This window comes from Mustela nivalis (genome assembly GCF_964662115.1).
Source record: "Mustela nivalis genome assembly, chromosome: 2".
NCBI classification, from domain to species: domain Eukaryota; kingdom Metazoa; phylum Chordata; class Mammalia; order Carnivora; family Mustelidae; genus Mustela; species Mustela nivalis.
The window spans coordinates 150,751,368-150,767,169 of NC_139021.1; the positions used below are offsets into that span (position 1 = coordinate 150,751,368).

General features: G+C 43.9%; 1 protein-coding gene across 16 annotated transcripts in view; it reads right to left on the bottom strand.

The window, feature by feature from the left end:
• The window catches only part of PANK1 (pantothenate kinase 1), a 109,622-nt gene that overhangs the window by 41,333 nt on the left and 52,487 nt on the right, over nucleotides 1-15,802 (bottom strand). Inside the window, exon 1 of one of the 16 annotated variants that reach the window (XM_082721894.1) lies at nucleotides 14,522-15,239. The exons of 10 other annotated variants lie outside the window; for them this stretch is intronic. In XM_082721894.1, the coding sequence (XP_082578020.1) occupies nucleotides 14,522-15,224 (703 nt within the window). In that variant the 5' untranslated portion in view covers nucleotides 15,225-15,239. Of the gene's footprint in view, nucleotides 1-4,413; nucleotides 4,433-13,561; nucleotides 13,729-13,863; nucleotides 13,944-14,521; nucleotides 15,240-15,802 lie in introns of those variants that run through there. 5 more of the 16 variants (XM_082721902.1, XM_082721904.1, XM_082721901.1 and 2 more) reach the window with 5 other exon arrangements.

A 15,802-nucleotide genomic window follows, 5' to 3' on the forward strand; every position in this document is an offset into this window, starting at 1 on the left:
TTCTGACATGCTTTTTAATGACAGCTTTTAAATAGACAAAAATATTTTTAAAGCAGAACTTGAATGAAATGTTTGGACCCTTTTCAAAAACTTCTACCCTGTACATAGCAAATATCCTCTGCTGAGCAACAAGAGAGCAACCATTTATACACCAGTACTTATACAACCTAGTATAAAAACAGGTATAGTAATGCCCCTAAATTATTAGAAAATATCACATGATCCTCAGTATTCTGTCAAAGAAGACACAAATGTAGAGAATGCATCTGAAGCATGTTTTTCTTTTTTTATTTTTAAAATGGCATGTCAGCTTTTTTTCTTAAAGATTTTATTTATTTATTTGACAGAGAGATCACAAGTAGACAGAGAGACAGACGCGGGGGCGGCCGGTGGGAAGCAGTCTCCGGGCTGAGCAGAAAGCCCAATGTGGGACTCCATCCTAGGACCCTGGGATCATGACCTGAGCTTGAAGGCAGAGGCTTAACCCACTGAGCCACCAAGGCGCCCAAAGCACGTTTTTCATAAAAACTGAAAACTTCCTAAGACTCACAAGAGTAAGCCAGTCCTGGCAGTTAACACAGGTAAGAACTCACTGATGTTTAACTGGTTTGATCCCCAGAAATGCTTGACAAGCAAGAGTGATACTAAATAGATTAAGGATCTTTTTCTTTTTTTGTTGTTGTTTTTGTTTTTGTTTTTTTGTGGTAAAGATCGTCTAGAATAGCAAACCACAGGAATTTCAGCAATACCCCTCCTGGGAACCTCTTGTAAAACCCAGGTTCAACCTTCAAGGCAGCATCTCCAGACCTCCAGCCTGATCCCAGTCCTTCCTGAGTCTTCAGGATGAGTGCTAGCTCACCTGCTCTCACCCTAGTGGCTGCGGAGGCAGGAAGGCTGGAATTCTTTTAATGCTGTTCCCAAACTCTCAATCTCAAGATGAAAACTACATAGGAGATACGAGTCACTTCTAAGCCAGTGAGCCTGCGGTGATTCCCCAAGCACCTTTTGGGCACAGGATTATTGCATTACAAGAATGAAGTTTGAAGTCTCAGACCATGAAGAAATGGTTAAAAATTAATCATACACTAACGGTAACAGGAACTGGCAAAACAAACAACAATCTCCTCCCAACCCACAAAACTGAATCCTTCCAGGACACACAATGTCAAATTTTCATCTACCTATCAACAAACAGGATGTAACTATTTTATCCATAGTTAGATAACTAAATGTATTCCTCTAACTGTGCATCATAAAATGTTATAGTTCAACTGAAAATAACACATTGTTAACTTTTTACAGCAATTAACAGATTAGGGTTATGTTTTTAAAAAGAGTTCTTACCTTTTAGAAATACATATGAAAGCATTTCCCACTGAAATGATGTATCTGAGATTCATTGTAAGTCATTCAGTTTAAAAGGGGAGGTTTGGGGAGCGCCTGGGTGGCTCAGTGGGTTAAGCCTCTGCTTTTCGGCTCAGGTCATGATTCCAGAGTCCTGGGATGGAGCCCCGCATCGGGCTCCCTGCTCAGCAGGGAGCCTGCTTCCTCCTCTCTCTCTCTGCCTGCCTCTCTGCCTACTTGTGGTCTCTGTCTGTCAAATAGATAAATAAAAATATTTAAAATTAAAAAAAAAATAAAAGGGGAGGTTTGGATGTAACAGATATGATAGGACATCAATGGACAGAGAGGCCAAATGATGATTAGCACTTTTTGGATAAACACTTTGGTTTTGTATAACGTTTGAAATTTTCCTAGATAAAAAGATTTCTTTAAATTCCCAACACTTTCCAAACATTCCTACAAAACAGTGAGAGGACAGTGGAACATTAGTCACCTTTGGAGTAAAATTCAAATGGGAACGAACTGGAGAAGTCCCTTTTTTGGCCGCACAGATGCTGTTGGTGGAAACAAACATGTCAAGCTCCTTTCCCTCTTGGCTGGGACAAATTTCAACCTGTCTGCCCTAACCAGAAACATGGAACAAAGGTACTCCGGCAACTCCACCCTGCCCTTTCACCAACAGTAAATTAACTTTAAATTACTCTAGAAAGGTGCAAGGCTCATTGGGGCAGACGTAGCACCTATTTAAAGAAATGTTGGTGTTTCCCAATCCATGTATAATGAACATATAGCTCAAGACAATTCAAGTCATTTGAAACAAAAACAAGAGTGAATCATAAAATGAGTATAAAGAAGCCCAAAGTTGTGCTTTCCCTATGATTAGCACTTTGGTGCAGGTATGGTTATTTATCTGTATACATAAAGTCATATATACTATTTTCTTCTCCTTTCCTTAGTTCTCCTGCTGTACTGCTAGTACAGTAACACCTGCTTATTCTACCTATTGCATTATCCAGCATGGAACCCAACTGTATTTGGGGAAGGAATTTAAGAGGGAGAAAGGGAGACAGATAACAATGTGATTCTAAATTCTACCCTTACACCATAGTGGGCCCTCAAATATTCGTAGAATACTTGCTTTCCTGAGAATGAAGCTCCTCTGTCTAACTCCTCCTCTTCTGGCTTTGTCCCACTTAGTAGAGGACATGTTGACCTTTTCCTCCCCTTCTGACTCAAATGCTTTAATAATTCAACTTGTATTACTGATGGTCTCTGGGACTTTACTCCGCATGACCCATGACCTCTTTTCTGGTCAGAGGTGTACTGGTAAATGTTTAGCAACTGGCTCTCTAAAAATAAAGCCTTGATTTTCACTGTTCACCAATTTCCACAGTGTAAACACACCCACTGTAGCCAATTTCAAGCTACCGACACAAGGACATTGAATGCAGAGTTAGGAAGTAATGGGTACAGCCAGCTCTCAGAGCCTGTAGGAGCAGCACAGCACGTCATGGGGACTCATCCTGGCTGGCCTCGGATAATCCCAGTTTATGCCTGTGGTCCTGGTATAATTATTCATACCCCTCACCACTCTTTAAAAGTGTTGATGATAGGGGCATCTGGGTGACTCCGTTGGCTAAGTGTCTACCTTTGGCTAAGGTCATGATCTCAGGGTCCAGGGATTGAGACCCGCATCGGGCTCTCTGCTCAGCAGGGAGCCTGCTTCCCTTCCTCTCCCTCTGCCTGCCTTTCTGCCTACTTGTGATCTCTGTCTGTCAAATGAATAACAAAAATTTAAAAAATATAATAAAGTATGAATCATAAACAGCCTCAACAAGTTCTCTGATTCATACACACAGAGTTTAGTGACTTTTGGAAATGCCATAGTATTTGAGTAAAATCAAGCCAGGCAACGGGCTTCAGACCACACTCCAGCTTGGAATCACTGAAGCCAAGTATCACATGTAGAGTCTAGCCCAGGGATAAAAACTAGTTAGCCCCTGTGGGACCTGTAAGCTTATTAAATCTCAGTGTTCAAGGTCACCCAGGTCAGTACTTACCTAATCCCCTTTATGACAACTCAAGAGGCCATCCTTCCATCTAAGCTTTAATACTGTTGGCAACCCAATCGGTACTGACTCACATGGATGATGGAGTCTGGCAGGGGAGTGTGTGGGTCTTGGTTTTTCAGAGGGTAGGACCGCAAGGAAAGTCAAGATAAAATAGCTGTCTTTAAATATCTAGTAAGCAGTCATGTAGAAGAGAGACTGGACACAATGTGTGGCCAAGGTAGAAGCTATGAGAGTCTGATCTGACTTAGTGTAAGGAAGGGCATCTAACAGCACCACCCATAATAGCTAACATCTGAGTGCTTACATTCTGCTGCAAGCCTCATCACACTGCTGACCCATATCAAGCTTGAAGTCACACAAGTCCACCCCTGTCTCTCTCACTCCTGGACCACATACCTCAGGCTGTAAAGGAGTTGTGTGTCCAAGAAGCCCCAGAGGATTCCTAGTAAGCGACACTGCCCAGACTGGCCCCAACTCACAGAGGTTCATGTAGGCTCACACTGTCCAGAGGCACAAGCTAAAGGCCCTGTGGCCCAGATTCAGCATAGAGTCAAGGCCAGGTGCACCAGAAGGTTCATGTGCTAGTCTTAAAGGCAACAAGTGCCCAGAAATACCCATGTCCTCATCTACCAGAACAAAGTTTGCTAGGCTATGGGTTAAAAAGAAGGCCAAAGGGGTGCCTGGGTGGCTCAGTGTGTTAAGCCTCTGCCTTTGGCTCAGGTTATGGTCTCAGGGTCCTGGGATCAAGCCCCACATCAGGCTCTCTGCTCGGCGGAGAGCCTGCTTCCCCCTTCTCTCTGCCTGCCTCTCTGCCTACTTATGATCTCTCTCTCTCCGTCAAATAATAAATAAAATCTTAAAAAAAAAAAAAAAAAAAAAGAAGGCTGAAGAACTCCATGCAGCTGTTCTGAATTCTGAAGCCTTGTCTGATTCATGCAGCTTTTACAAAGGCGAAGTGCTCACTTTCCCAATCCTTCTCATCTCTTTTGTGCCTTACCTGCTTCACTCAAGGGTTGAGGTATCAAGATCTGAAGATCAAAGGAAGAAACTTGCTTTTTTAAAAGTTAACTTCGTCCCGGCACCAAATTAGCAGTAAAATAAATGACAGTCTTCTTAGTCACAAAGTTGCCAACATCACCCTCAGACAGGGCACGCTGTACTCCATTTCAGGAGCTGCAATGGGGCAACTTTTGAAAGTAACAATGAGGTCACTGAACTGTGACACAGGCCACATATCCCGCTTCAAGAGACGTCAGAGGGAGTTCACTCAGGATGTGATGTTAGGTCAATTTGGAACATACCCTGAAACCCAGGCCCAGTCTCAGTCCAGGCAAGATGAGTTCATGCAAATTCTGAGATTTTACAAAGTTTTAAAAGCCTCTATGATGAAATAACACCAATAATATTAATATTAATATTAAATGCCCTTTATTAACAGTCACTAGTGTTAATAGCAAAATATCTTTTACTATGCACACACCAGGGTGCAGTCATTCTATTCTACACTTACTACATTTTCCACATTTGGTCCTCACAACGAATAAAATGGGCTCCATGAGGCAGAAGACATGAACAGACATTTCTCCAAAGAAGACATCCAAATGGCCAACAGACACACAAAAAAGTGTTCAGCATCACTCGGAATCAGGGAAATACAAATCAAAACCACAGTGAGATACCATCTCACACCAGTCAGAATGGCTACAATTAGCCAGTCTGGAAACAACAAGTGTTGGCGAGGATGCAGAGAAAGGGGAGCGCTCCTACACCATTGATGGGAATGCAAGCTGGTGCAGCCACTTTGGAAAACAGCACAGAGGCTCTTCAGAAAGTTGAAAATAGAGCTACCCTATGACCCAGCAATCACACTACTGGGTATTTACCCTAAAGATATAAATGTAGTGATCCAAAGGGGCATGGGCACCCCAATGTTTATAGCAGCAATGTCCACAATAGCCAAACTATGGCAAGAACCTAATGTCCATCAACAGATGAATGGATAAAGAAGAAGATGTGAGAATATATATATATATATATATATATATATATATATATATATATACTGCATAGTATTCCATATATATATGCATAGTATTCCATAGTATATGCATAGTATTCCATAGTATATAGTATATACTATATGCATAGTATTCCATTATATGGAATACTATGCAGCCATCAATACCCCCCAAATCTTGCCATTTGCAATGATGTGGATGAAACTAGAAGGTATTATGCTAAGCAAAGTAAATTAATCAGAGAAAGACAATTATCATATGATCTCTCTGATATGAGGAATTTTGAGAGGCAGGGCAGGGGGTCATGTGGGAAAGGGATGGGAAAATGAAACAAGATGGGACCAGGGAGGGAGACAAGCCATAAGAGACTCTTAATCTCCGGAAACAAACTGAGGATTGCTGGGGGGGAGGGGGAGAAAGGGATGGGGTGCCTGGGTGATGGACACTGGGGAGAATATGTGTTATGGTAAGTGCTGCGAATTGAGTAAGACTGATGATTCACAGACCTATATACCTGAAACAAGTAATACATCACATGTTAATAAAAAAAAAAAAAAAAGATAGGGGCGCCTGAGTGGCTCAGTGGGTTAAAGCATCTGCCTTCAGCTCAGGTCATGATCCTGGGGTCGAGCCCCGCATGGAGCTCTCTGCTCAGCGGGGAGCCTGCTTCCTGCCCGCCCCCTGCCTGCCTCTCTGCCTACTTGTGATCTCTGTCTGTCAAATAAATAAATAAAATCTTAAAAAAAAAAAAAAGTAGGCCCCCATTATCTCTATTCACGAAGTAGTCCCACAGAGTGCCTGGGTGGCTCAGGCAGTCAAGTGGCTGCCTTCATGATCCCAGCCAGAGTCCTGGGATGGAGCCCCACATGGGGCTCTCTGCTTGGCAGGGAGCCTGCTTCTTCCTCTCCCTCTGTCTGACACTCTGCCTACTTGTGCTCTCTCTGTCAAATAAATAAATAAAATAAAATCTTAAAAAAAGAAGAAGAAGAAGAAGTAGCCCCAGAAGTTGAGGATCTCACCTTAAGGCTATACTATTATTAAACAGTGCTGGTCCACCTGGGGGGGCACAGTCCGTTGAGTGCCCAACTCTTGGTTTTGGCTCAGGGCATGATCTCAGGGTCCTGAGATGGAGCCCTATGTCAGGGTCCACACTCAGTGCAGAGTCTGCTTAAAACTCTCTGCCCCTACCTCCCCCACACTTTCTCTATCTAAAATAAATAAATCTTTTATAAAAACAAAACCAAAAAAATACCAAAAACAACAACAACAAAAAAAAAAACACATATTGCAGTGAGGCTCTAAATTTAGGTCTGGTGGCTCTAAAGCTCTTTCCACTACAGAACACTACTCTCACTTCCGAAAGCCCTGTAGGATCTTGAGCCTAGCCCAGCAGAGTCAAAATCTGAAATCAGATGGTTTTACCCTGAGTCCCTGGGCCCTCCCTCAGTTTCTCCACCTGAAGAAGGAAGATCATGATAGGATCTGTCTTACCATAGTCTGAGTATCTTATAAACAGCAGAAATTTATTTCTCACAGTTCTGGAGTCCAAGATCAAGGTGCTGGTGGATTCGGTGTCTGGTGAGAGCCTGCTTCCTAGATGGCTGGCTTTTGGCTATAACCTCACCTGACAGGAGCAGGGATGGCGGGGCGGGGGCGGCAGCTCGCTTTCTGAGGTCTCTTTTATGGATGCTAATCCCAATGGCTCTACCCTCTCGACCTAATCACCTCCCAAAGGCCCCACCTCCTAATACAGTCACCTTGGGGGTTACAAGGTCAATATATAAGCTCTGGGGGGACACACAAGCATTCAGTCCATAGTCGTATCCATCTCACAGGGTGCTAGGAGTGTTTGTTCAAATAATCCATGTAAAGCGTTTAGCTGTGGGTCTGCATGTAGTTAAGTGCCCATGCCTGGCCAGTGCCTGGCCACTGTTATTTCCACAGACCCTCAGTTCAGCTTTCTGCCAGAGGGGCACAGACTGCAGATGCTTATCTCTTCTGAAAATTTTACAGAACACACTTCTTTCCCTGACATAAAGAGTAGACTTATTGTGGCAGAAAAGAGAGCCAGCTAGCTGTCAGTGGACTTAGACCTCCGTCTGAATTTTGGCCCTGCCCATTCACTCACTACAAGGTCTTCCAGCAGGATCCTTCACCCCTCTGAGCCTCTCTTTCCCCATCTGTGAAATGGAAAGTAGGGTTGGTAATTTGCATACTTTCATAAGAACCTAGGCATACAGATGTCGCGCAACAACAGCTACTCTGATTACTGAAAGTGACTATTGCAAGTACTCACTATGTCATGACTTTTTCCTGTCCTCCTTCCCAACTACAGAGGAAATCTGCTAGAGGTCCAGACCATTATTTTGATGCAACTGGCTCTAAAAATAACATTACCTCACCCCTTCGAATTGACGGAGAATATGAACACACACGTGTGATTAGCCAGCTCTAAGCATCTAAGAGATGGCATGAATTAAGTAATGAGATACCAAGCTTGACAGCTGCACTATCTGGAGAAAAGGTCTACTTAGAAATTCTGTGCAGTACGTTCGGTACACTGAACAGTTTCCATATATGAATCCAAATACTGCCACGCAAGGTGAATCCTGACCTATGTATTAAAGCTAAAGCACATGGAATTAAGTATCATAGAAGTCGAACTTTGATTTATTTTCACTCTCCTGGCATTTGGTTTGTTTTAAAATGACACATACATACACAAGCCAGGCAATCACAAAAACAAAAACAAAACAAACCCCTGAAACCAGTCAATGAGAACCAGTTCTCCTTTGTTTCCCTACTAATTCTGTTTCTAAAACCATAATGGATTTTTGTTGTACTCACTTGTTCCATGTCCCACATGCTAAAAATTTGCAGTACTCTTTCCATCTTTGGTTACTGTGCCAAACAAATATGCTTGGGATTAATGCTGAAATTTGCTTACTGGTCTTTTGAGGAAAAGTGTTCACCTGTCTAACATATCCCGATACCTGGCTTAACCACTTAGAGGCTGGACACTTGGGCCTTAAATTCTTAAGTCTTCAGTTCAAAGGTGCATTGCACAACTCATAACTTCACTGACAAACCTGGGACTCTGACCATGTCCCAGAAGTAGCAGTACTATAGTGTGCCCTTGCTTCCCATCTGCCTTTTGTTGTGGAGTTTGCAATGCTTCCCATCCACCTAGAAGCACTGAATATGGTTTAAAAAAAAAAAAAAAGGCACATATATCTACACTCTATGCAGATCCAACCAGAAAATTCTACCTGTTATCTTTTTATCCTGGTTTTTATAATTAGCCTGATTCAGTGGTAGTGGAAAACCTGAATACTACAGCTGAATACTCCAATATTTAGAAAACTGACACCTCTCACTTTCATGATGGTGGCTAGCTGAAACTGGTAACGGACCCAGGTTTCTTCAGTTTGTACCCATGATTATGTTCTGTGTATACTGAACTCTCACCCATTTCCTGCTAATAGTGTTCTATCTAAACCATTTGAGAAGCCAGAGCTCCCCACCCTCCACCCCACAGGAGGCTGCTGGCACTAATCCAGTCCTTATTCTGTCCTGTTGCCACACAACAGAAGAGGCAATGGAGAGGGCAGCACCCATCCCCCAGCCTTCTGATGATGCCCAAATATTTGCCTTTCTTCAGCATAGTGTTCGGTGACCCCAACAATCCCCTTGGCATTTTTTCCTCCCTCCACTAGGGTGGCTCATCTAACAGTGTCCTTGTGGTCTAAAACACCCAGCATTTCAAGGCAACATCCGAATACTACTTGGTGCCTTTTCTGTTCCTCCTCCAAAAAGAATGTATTCACCAATCCCAACAAAAATAACTTTAAAGGCACCGAGGTGGCTCAGTCAGCTGAGCACTGGACTCTTGCTTTCCTCTCAGGTCATGATCTCTGGGGAGTGTGACTGAGCCCCAAGCTGGGCTCCTGCTCAGTTGGAGAGCCAACTTGAGATTCTCTCTCTCCCTCTCTTCGCTGTCACTTCCCCACACTCATGCATGTGTGTGTGCTCTCTCTCTCTCTCTCAAATTAGTAAATACATTTTAAAAAAACAAACGCAGAAAGGGGCGCCTGGGTGGCTCAGTCAGTTGGCTTTTGCTTTCTGCTCAGGTCATGATCCCAGGGTCCTGGGATTGAGCCCCACATCTGGCTCCCTGCTCCTGGGGGAGCCTGCTTCTCCCTCTCCCTCTGCCCCTCCCCCTGCTCTCTCAAATAAATAAATAAATGAATGAATAAATAAAATCTTTAAGCAAAACAAAGAAACATACAAAAAATGACTTAAGAAAGAATTATGTACAAAGTTGTTGCTCTAGTGATGTTTATGATATAGAGACCCCCGCTACAGCCTAAAGCTATGAGATAAAGATTAAATAAATTTTGGTATATCCATATATCAGAATATTGGGAATATAATTAATATAATTAATATAATATAATATGATATAATATAATATATATTAATATAATATAATTAATATATTTTAATATAACGTTAAAAAACGATGTCTTAATGCCATAAGAAAATGCTTATGCTAAAATCTTATTTTATTTAGTTATTTGTTTTTAAAGATTTTATTTATTTATTTGACAGTCAGAGATCACACGTAGGCAGAGAGGCAGGCAAAGAGAGGGAGGGAAGCAGGCTCCCTGCCGAGCAGAGAGCCTGATGTGGGACTTGATCCCAGGACCCTGAGACCATGACCTGAGCCGAAGGCAGAGGCTTTAACCCACTCAGCCACCCAGGCACCCCTAAAAAATGTACTTTTTAAATATGTGTTTTCTCTGTCTGTGAGTACTTTTTAACTGCTTTTCTCCTACATTTTTGTATTATCCACTATTTTTACTGGGGAAGGGTAAAAAAAAAAATCATTGAAAGACTGAGAGTGTCAGAGCTAATCAGATAAAACATTTTGGCTTTTCTTATTCTGATTCTATATTTTTTTTAAAACTAAGTCAGTCTGAGGTTGTCTCTGCCAGCTCAGTTGTCCTGTCCTATGGATTAACAGTGGACAGGATTCTGTATGTGGATGATGACAGCTGGCATTTGTTGAATAACTGCTATGTCCCAAGCAGGAACCTACATTCTTAATACATACTATCTCATTTAATCCTCACATCAACCCAGAGAGCTAGTATGATTATCTCCATCTCATCATACAGAATTGAAGTAGAAAGGTAAAATAATCAGCCTGAGGCTGTTCGGCTTCATTTCAAACTGAAGCCATCCTGAGTATGAATGGCTATACCATTAACAACACATTAGGTCCTCTCAGCATTTTATAAGGACTATTATTAGTTTCAAAATATTTGGGAAATGAGCTGACTCTCTAGGGTGCTACTTATGTGTGCTTCAAAGAATCAAAGCACCAAGGAGCAGGCTGAAGGAATCTCCCAGTTGATACTTTATGGAAATTCCACTGAAGGACTTTTGCCAAAGTCTATCTTATAGACAGACACGGCTACCTCAATGAGGTGAAGAAAATGTCACTTGTACCTTTTCTCCCTGACCTCAATCAAATGTTCATGTCCCCAAGGTGCAAGGCATAAGAGAAAGAACTGGATCAGCTATAATCCGACTTCCAACTTAATTGAAGAGATAAGACAACTAACACTCATGAAACAATCAGCACAAGGCAAAAAAACCCAAACCCAAAACCAAACCAGAGCAAACCATAATTAAATCTTAATCATGTGGCAGAGTAGATAACTCGTGTAGGAGTCACATGGAAAGAACTATCAGCTCTGAAGTGTCAGAATTTGAAAGGTGCAAGAAACCACACCTGAAGTAGCCAACTAGCCAACTCCAGTATCTCAAGATGAGAGCTAGTAACTTTATAATTACATAGCAGTAATGCTGAAATAAAATCAAGAAAATTAAAAAAAGAAAAAGAAAAGCCTTCCAAGGATAAGTAGTGAGATGATAGTACTTTTGATGGAAACAGTGGCCAATGCTCCCATCTCCTGCTTTAGCAAAACCAACCAGCCACGGGTCTGGTGTTTAGATTACAGTCTTGTGAAGAGTCCCTACACTGAGATTTACATTTTTAAAACAATTAGAAACTACTGAATTGTTTGTTTCATTCCATTCATTGTTTTTAAACATAAAGCATTTTATGAACCGCACTTTAACCTCGATATTACCAAACAGAAACACACCTACTCACACCAGCATTCCAGATGCTTATCTGAGAGAAGTGAGATCTGGCTGTCTTGAACACACTTCTGGTTTAGGTAGTAGACTCAGGTGTCTGTGTTGTAAACTGGTAAGCAGGAATTATTTGTCTAGCTTCGATGCCTCCACCCCAACACACTCTTATATTTTATTTAAAGCATCTAATAATCTGTTATAGTTGCTCACATAAAATCTATCACTCATTAGAAAATAGGAATATGCTTAACTCTAAGTGGTTTAGAGAACCTAAATATGAATTGATAGAGCACTATCTTTTTTTTATAAAAAGATACCGAAACATCAAAAAGATACCCAAAAGATACCTAGGCTAGGTGTAAAGTTATCAAACCTAGTTTTCAGTGGGAAAGTTTGGTAGTGAACACAACCGATGTGACTCAGGACATGTAAAATTTATTTCAAAAATGTTAGTTCAAATTTGAGAAAAGAAAACATGGTAGGATAATGAAAAGTTGATTTTGATGAATCATTTTAAAGGTAATATAAGTAAGAGTGCTGGTTATTGAATTTAAGTAACTAAGGTGTTTATTTTTGTAAAAAAATATAAACCACTTTAATTTCTGATACCAAACATTCAGGCATAAAATTGTATTTTTCTTGTATTCTAAGATAAAAACCCCTGCGGGTTTGCCAGCTCAAATTAAGGCTCAAAATTATTTTTTCTATGCTTCCAATCTATTATTAAGAGTGTACTTTAGGGGCACCTGGGTGGCTCAGTGGGTTGAACCTCTGCCTTCAGCTTGGGTCATGATCTCAGGGTCTTAGGATGGAGCCCCGCATCAGGCTCTCTGCTCCGCAGGGCACCTGTTTCCCCCCTCTCTCTAACTGCTTCTCTGCTTACTTGTGGTCCCTCTCAGTGTCAAAAAAAAAAAAAAAAAAAAAAAAAAAAAAAAAAGAGAGTGTACTTTAAAATACCTCAAAGAGTACTTCAGGGGTGCCTGGGCGGCTCAGTCCTTAAGCCTCAGTCTTCGGCTCAGGTCATGATCCCAGGATTCTGGTATCAAGCCCCACATCGCGCTCCCTGCTCAGGTGGAGGCTTGCTTCTCCCTCTCCCACTACTCCTGCTTCTATTCCCTCTCTCGCTGTCTCTCTCTCTCTCTCTATCAAATAAATAAAATCTTAAAAAAAAAAAAAAAGTACTTCGGGGCACCTGGGTGGCTCAGTGGGTTAAGCCTCTGCCTTCGGCTCAGGTCATGATCTCAGGGTCCTGCGATCAAGTCCGGCATCGGGCTCCGGAGAGCCTGCTTCCTCCTCTCTCTCTGCCTGCCTCTCTGCCTACTTGTGATCTCTCTCTGCAAATAAATAAATAAATAAATCTTTAAAAAAAAATTTAAAAAAAGGTACTTCAAACGGTGTTATGCTCTCATAGACCATTTAAGCTATCTGTAATACAGGAAATCTCAATATAGTTCTCTTTCAATATATTTTAGCAATTTACATTGCAAACTGTCATACAATTTGTACGCGTGGATCAGAGAGATAACTAAAATGTGGTTTCGAAAGAAGTAGAATAGGTTAATAAACCGTAAGTAATCTATATTAAGCCCATAAAGAAAGTAATTTTCCAACAAGTCTCCATAACAACAACAGCAACAATAACAACAAAAAAAACAAATTCAAGTGCTAAGTAGATGTCCTCCTTACAACCATTGCCAAATCCGCTGCGTGACTTCAAAGTTCCAGACAAGACTTTTAACTTTCAATCTAAACTTTTCAGATCTACAAAATACAAGTATCAGAGTCACGTCCCACACCAGTATTTCCCAAAGTATGAGAGTCTAAAGATAGAAACAAAAAAGTTTGCCAAATATCAAGTTTTTACAGATAAATCCAAAACCTATACTAGCAATTTCTCAGTATCAGACATATGCAAATGATGTTGAATGCAATCATTAATTAGCAGTGCATTCTACTTACTTTGTTTTTTGCCATTTATAAGCTTCATTAAAGACACCCAGAAAAGAGGTAACCGGTTGAATGAGGTTCGGCTCAGATAGGAGAAACCAGTTGTAAACTTGATCTACAAATTTACATTTCACAATGTCCTGCAGGGAAGGAACTCTTATAGACTAACATCATATACAAGCTTTAGATTGTGAAATAACGCATTTCAGCTTTTTACGCCTCACATTACCATTAGAAACCCTCAACCCTATATCCCTAGTTCCCGAAAAAAAAAAAAAAAAAGAAAGAAAGAAAAAGAAAAAAAGAAAAACCACCTCCAATTATCATTGGTCCACATAGTTCCGGCCCACATGGTATCAGTGGGTGTGTCGCTGCCAACAGGTCCTCTCATTGGCTGCGAAGAAAAAGCATTTAATAGGCTGTGATTTGGGGGGTTGTCAAACTCCACGCCTCCAGGCCTGGCGCTTGCCAATAGACCCGAGGTACTGGCGGCTACTCTGCGATTCAAAGGACAAGGTGGCTGCCTGAGCGCCAACCCCAGAAAGACGAACTCTGAGAAGGAAAAGGGTCAAGGAGAAAGGAGAGGGCGGTTCCAGCTGTCCCTCCAGCTCAACGCCTACTCCCGGACCCCGAGAAATGTTCTCACACGTGCATTTTCCCATCAGCAAATTAGAAAGGCTGGCAGTGCGCTGACTTTTTTTTAGAGTCGTGACCGAGGGAGCAGTGCAGGGTCCGCATTCTATCGGCCCATTCTACAGACTGAAGCGAGCAAGCGTGAGGCTCAGGCGGCGATGTTTAGTGCCTGGCGCCCCTGGGGAAAGAATCAGTCCCGGGAGCCCCCTCCGCACACTCCCCCGACAGCGGGCGCTGAGGCGCACGGGGCGCACAGCAGAGCCTGCCCCACCGCTCCCGGGTGCCGGGCCCGCGGGATGCGCCTGCCTCGCTCCGGCGCTCCCCTAGCGAGGGACTTACGCGGCCTGTTCTTTCTCCCCGAGTCCATCCTCCTTCGCAGCCGGCATTTCTTGGCCGGGGAGTCGTGCTGAGGGGGCGGTGGCTGCGGCTGGAGCTCGGGCAAGAGCGGGAGGCGCGGGGGTGCCGCCTCGCCACTGCCCGCGGGGCCCCGGTTGCAGAGGCGCGGCGGCTGGACAGGCGGCGGGTGGAAGCCGTTGTGCAGCAGCCCGTTCACGGCGGCAGCGCCGGTGTCGGCGGGGGCCCCCGGGGCGTGCGTGGCCGAGTGCTCCGGCCGCCCGCCCCGATCGCCCATGCCGGGGGCTGGTGCGGCGGCGCGCGGGCCCCGGTTCAGGCGGCCTCGCTGGAGGTCATTCTCGGGCGTCTTTATTTCCTCGGATCCTCCCTGCGGTTTCCGATTCAGCAGCCGCAGAGCCGGCGCCGGGGGATGGCGAGCCCGGCGCTCCTCCCCTTCTCCCACCGGCTCCCCCCGCTCCTCGGTGCTCTGCCCCCCGCGCGCCCGCCCCGCCGCGCCGGCCGGGAGCATGCCGGCTCCCGGCGCGGAATCCGGGATCCCCGCGGACCCCCAGCCGGGGCCCCCACAGCCCGCCTCCCTCTGATCCCCGGGCCGCGCGACTTCAAACGCGGCTTCCTTGCCTCCCAGACCTGTCCCCGCTACTGAGCATGCCCAGTGCTGCCCGCCACCGCCACCGACGAGTTTCAACATGGGGACTGAAGTTATCGGGGTTTGCAAAGAGATGGGCGGGTTGGGCTTTGTATCTCGGAGCAGCCGAGAGGGGACTGGGCGAGGCTGGCGCTAGAGGAGCGGGCTGTCTGGAGGAGGAATTACGGAGGAACACAAATATTTGTAGAGGTTTCAGGTTTGCTAATCCTGCCCGCAGTGGGCTAAACACCTTTGCAAGGTCATTCACGTTGTCCCTTCCAACACCCCTCCTCTCCTTGCTTTGTGAGTGTGCCTGTTTGGTTAAGTGACCAAACTACTCACAGGCCCGAGTGGAGGGAGGAGAACGATTATTTATAGAAAGGTAGGCCGATTTGGGAAGCGAAGGGAGTGAAATTTCTTTACTGGCACACAGGCAGACACCATGTGCTTCCCTGGAGTTGTCTTTGCAGGGAGGAAACCTAGGAATACAGTGTAAGGACAGTGAAGGACACAGCTGCAAACGGGATTAACCGGTGCTGGAAGAGACCAAGTAAACAGAAGCAGTCCCAAGCTATAAAAAGCGCTTTCCTCACCCAGAAAGGACTTCAAGAGACAATGTCATTCCATTTATAGAGGAAGGA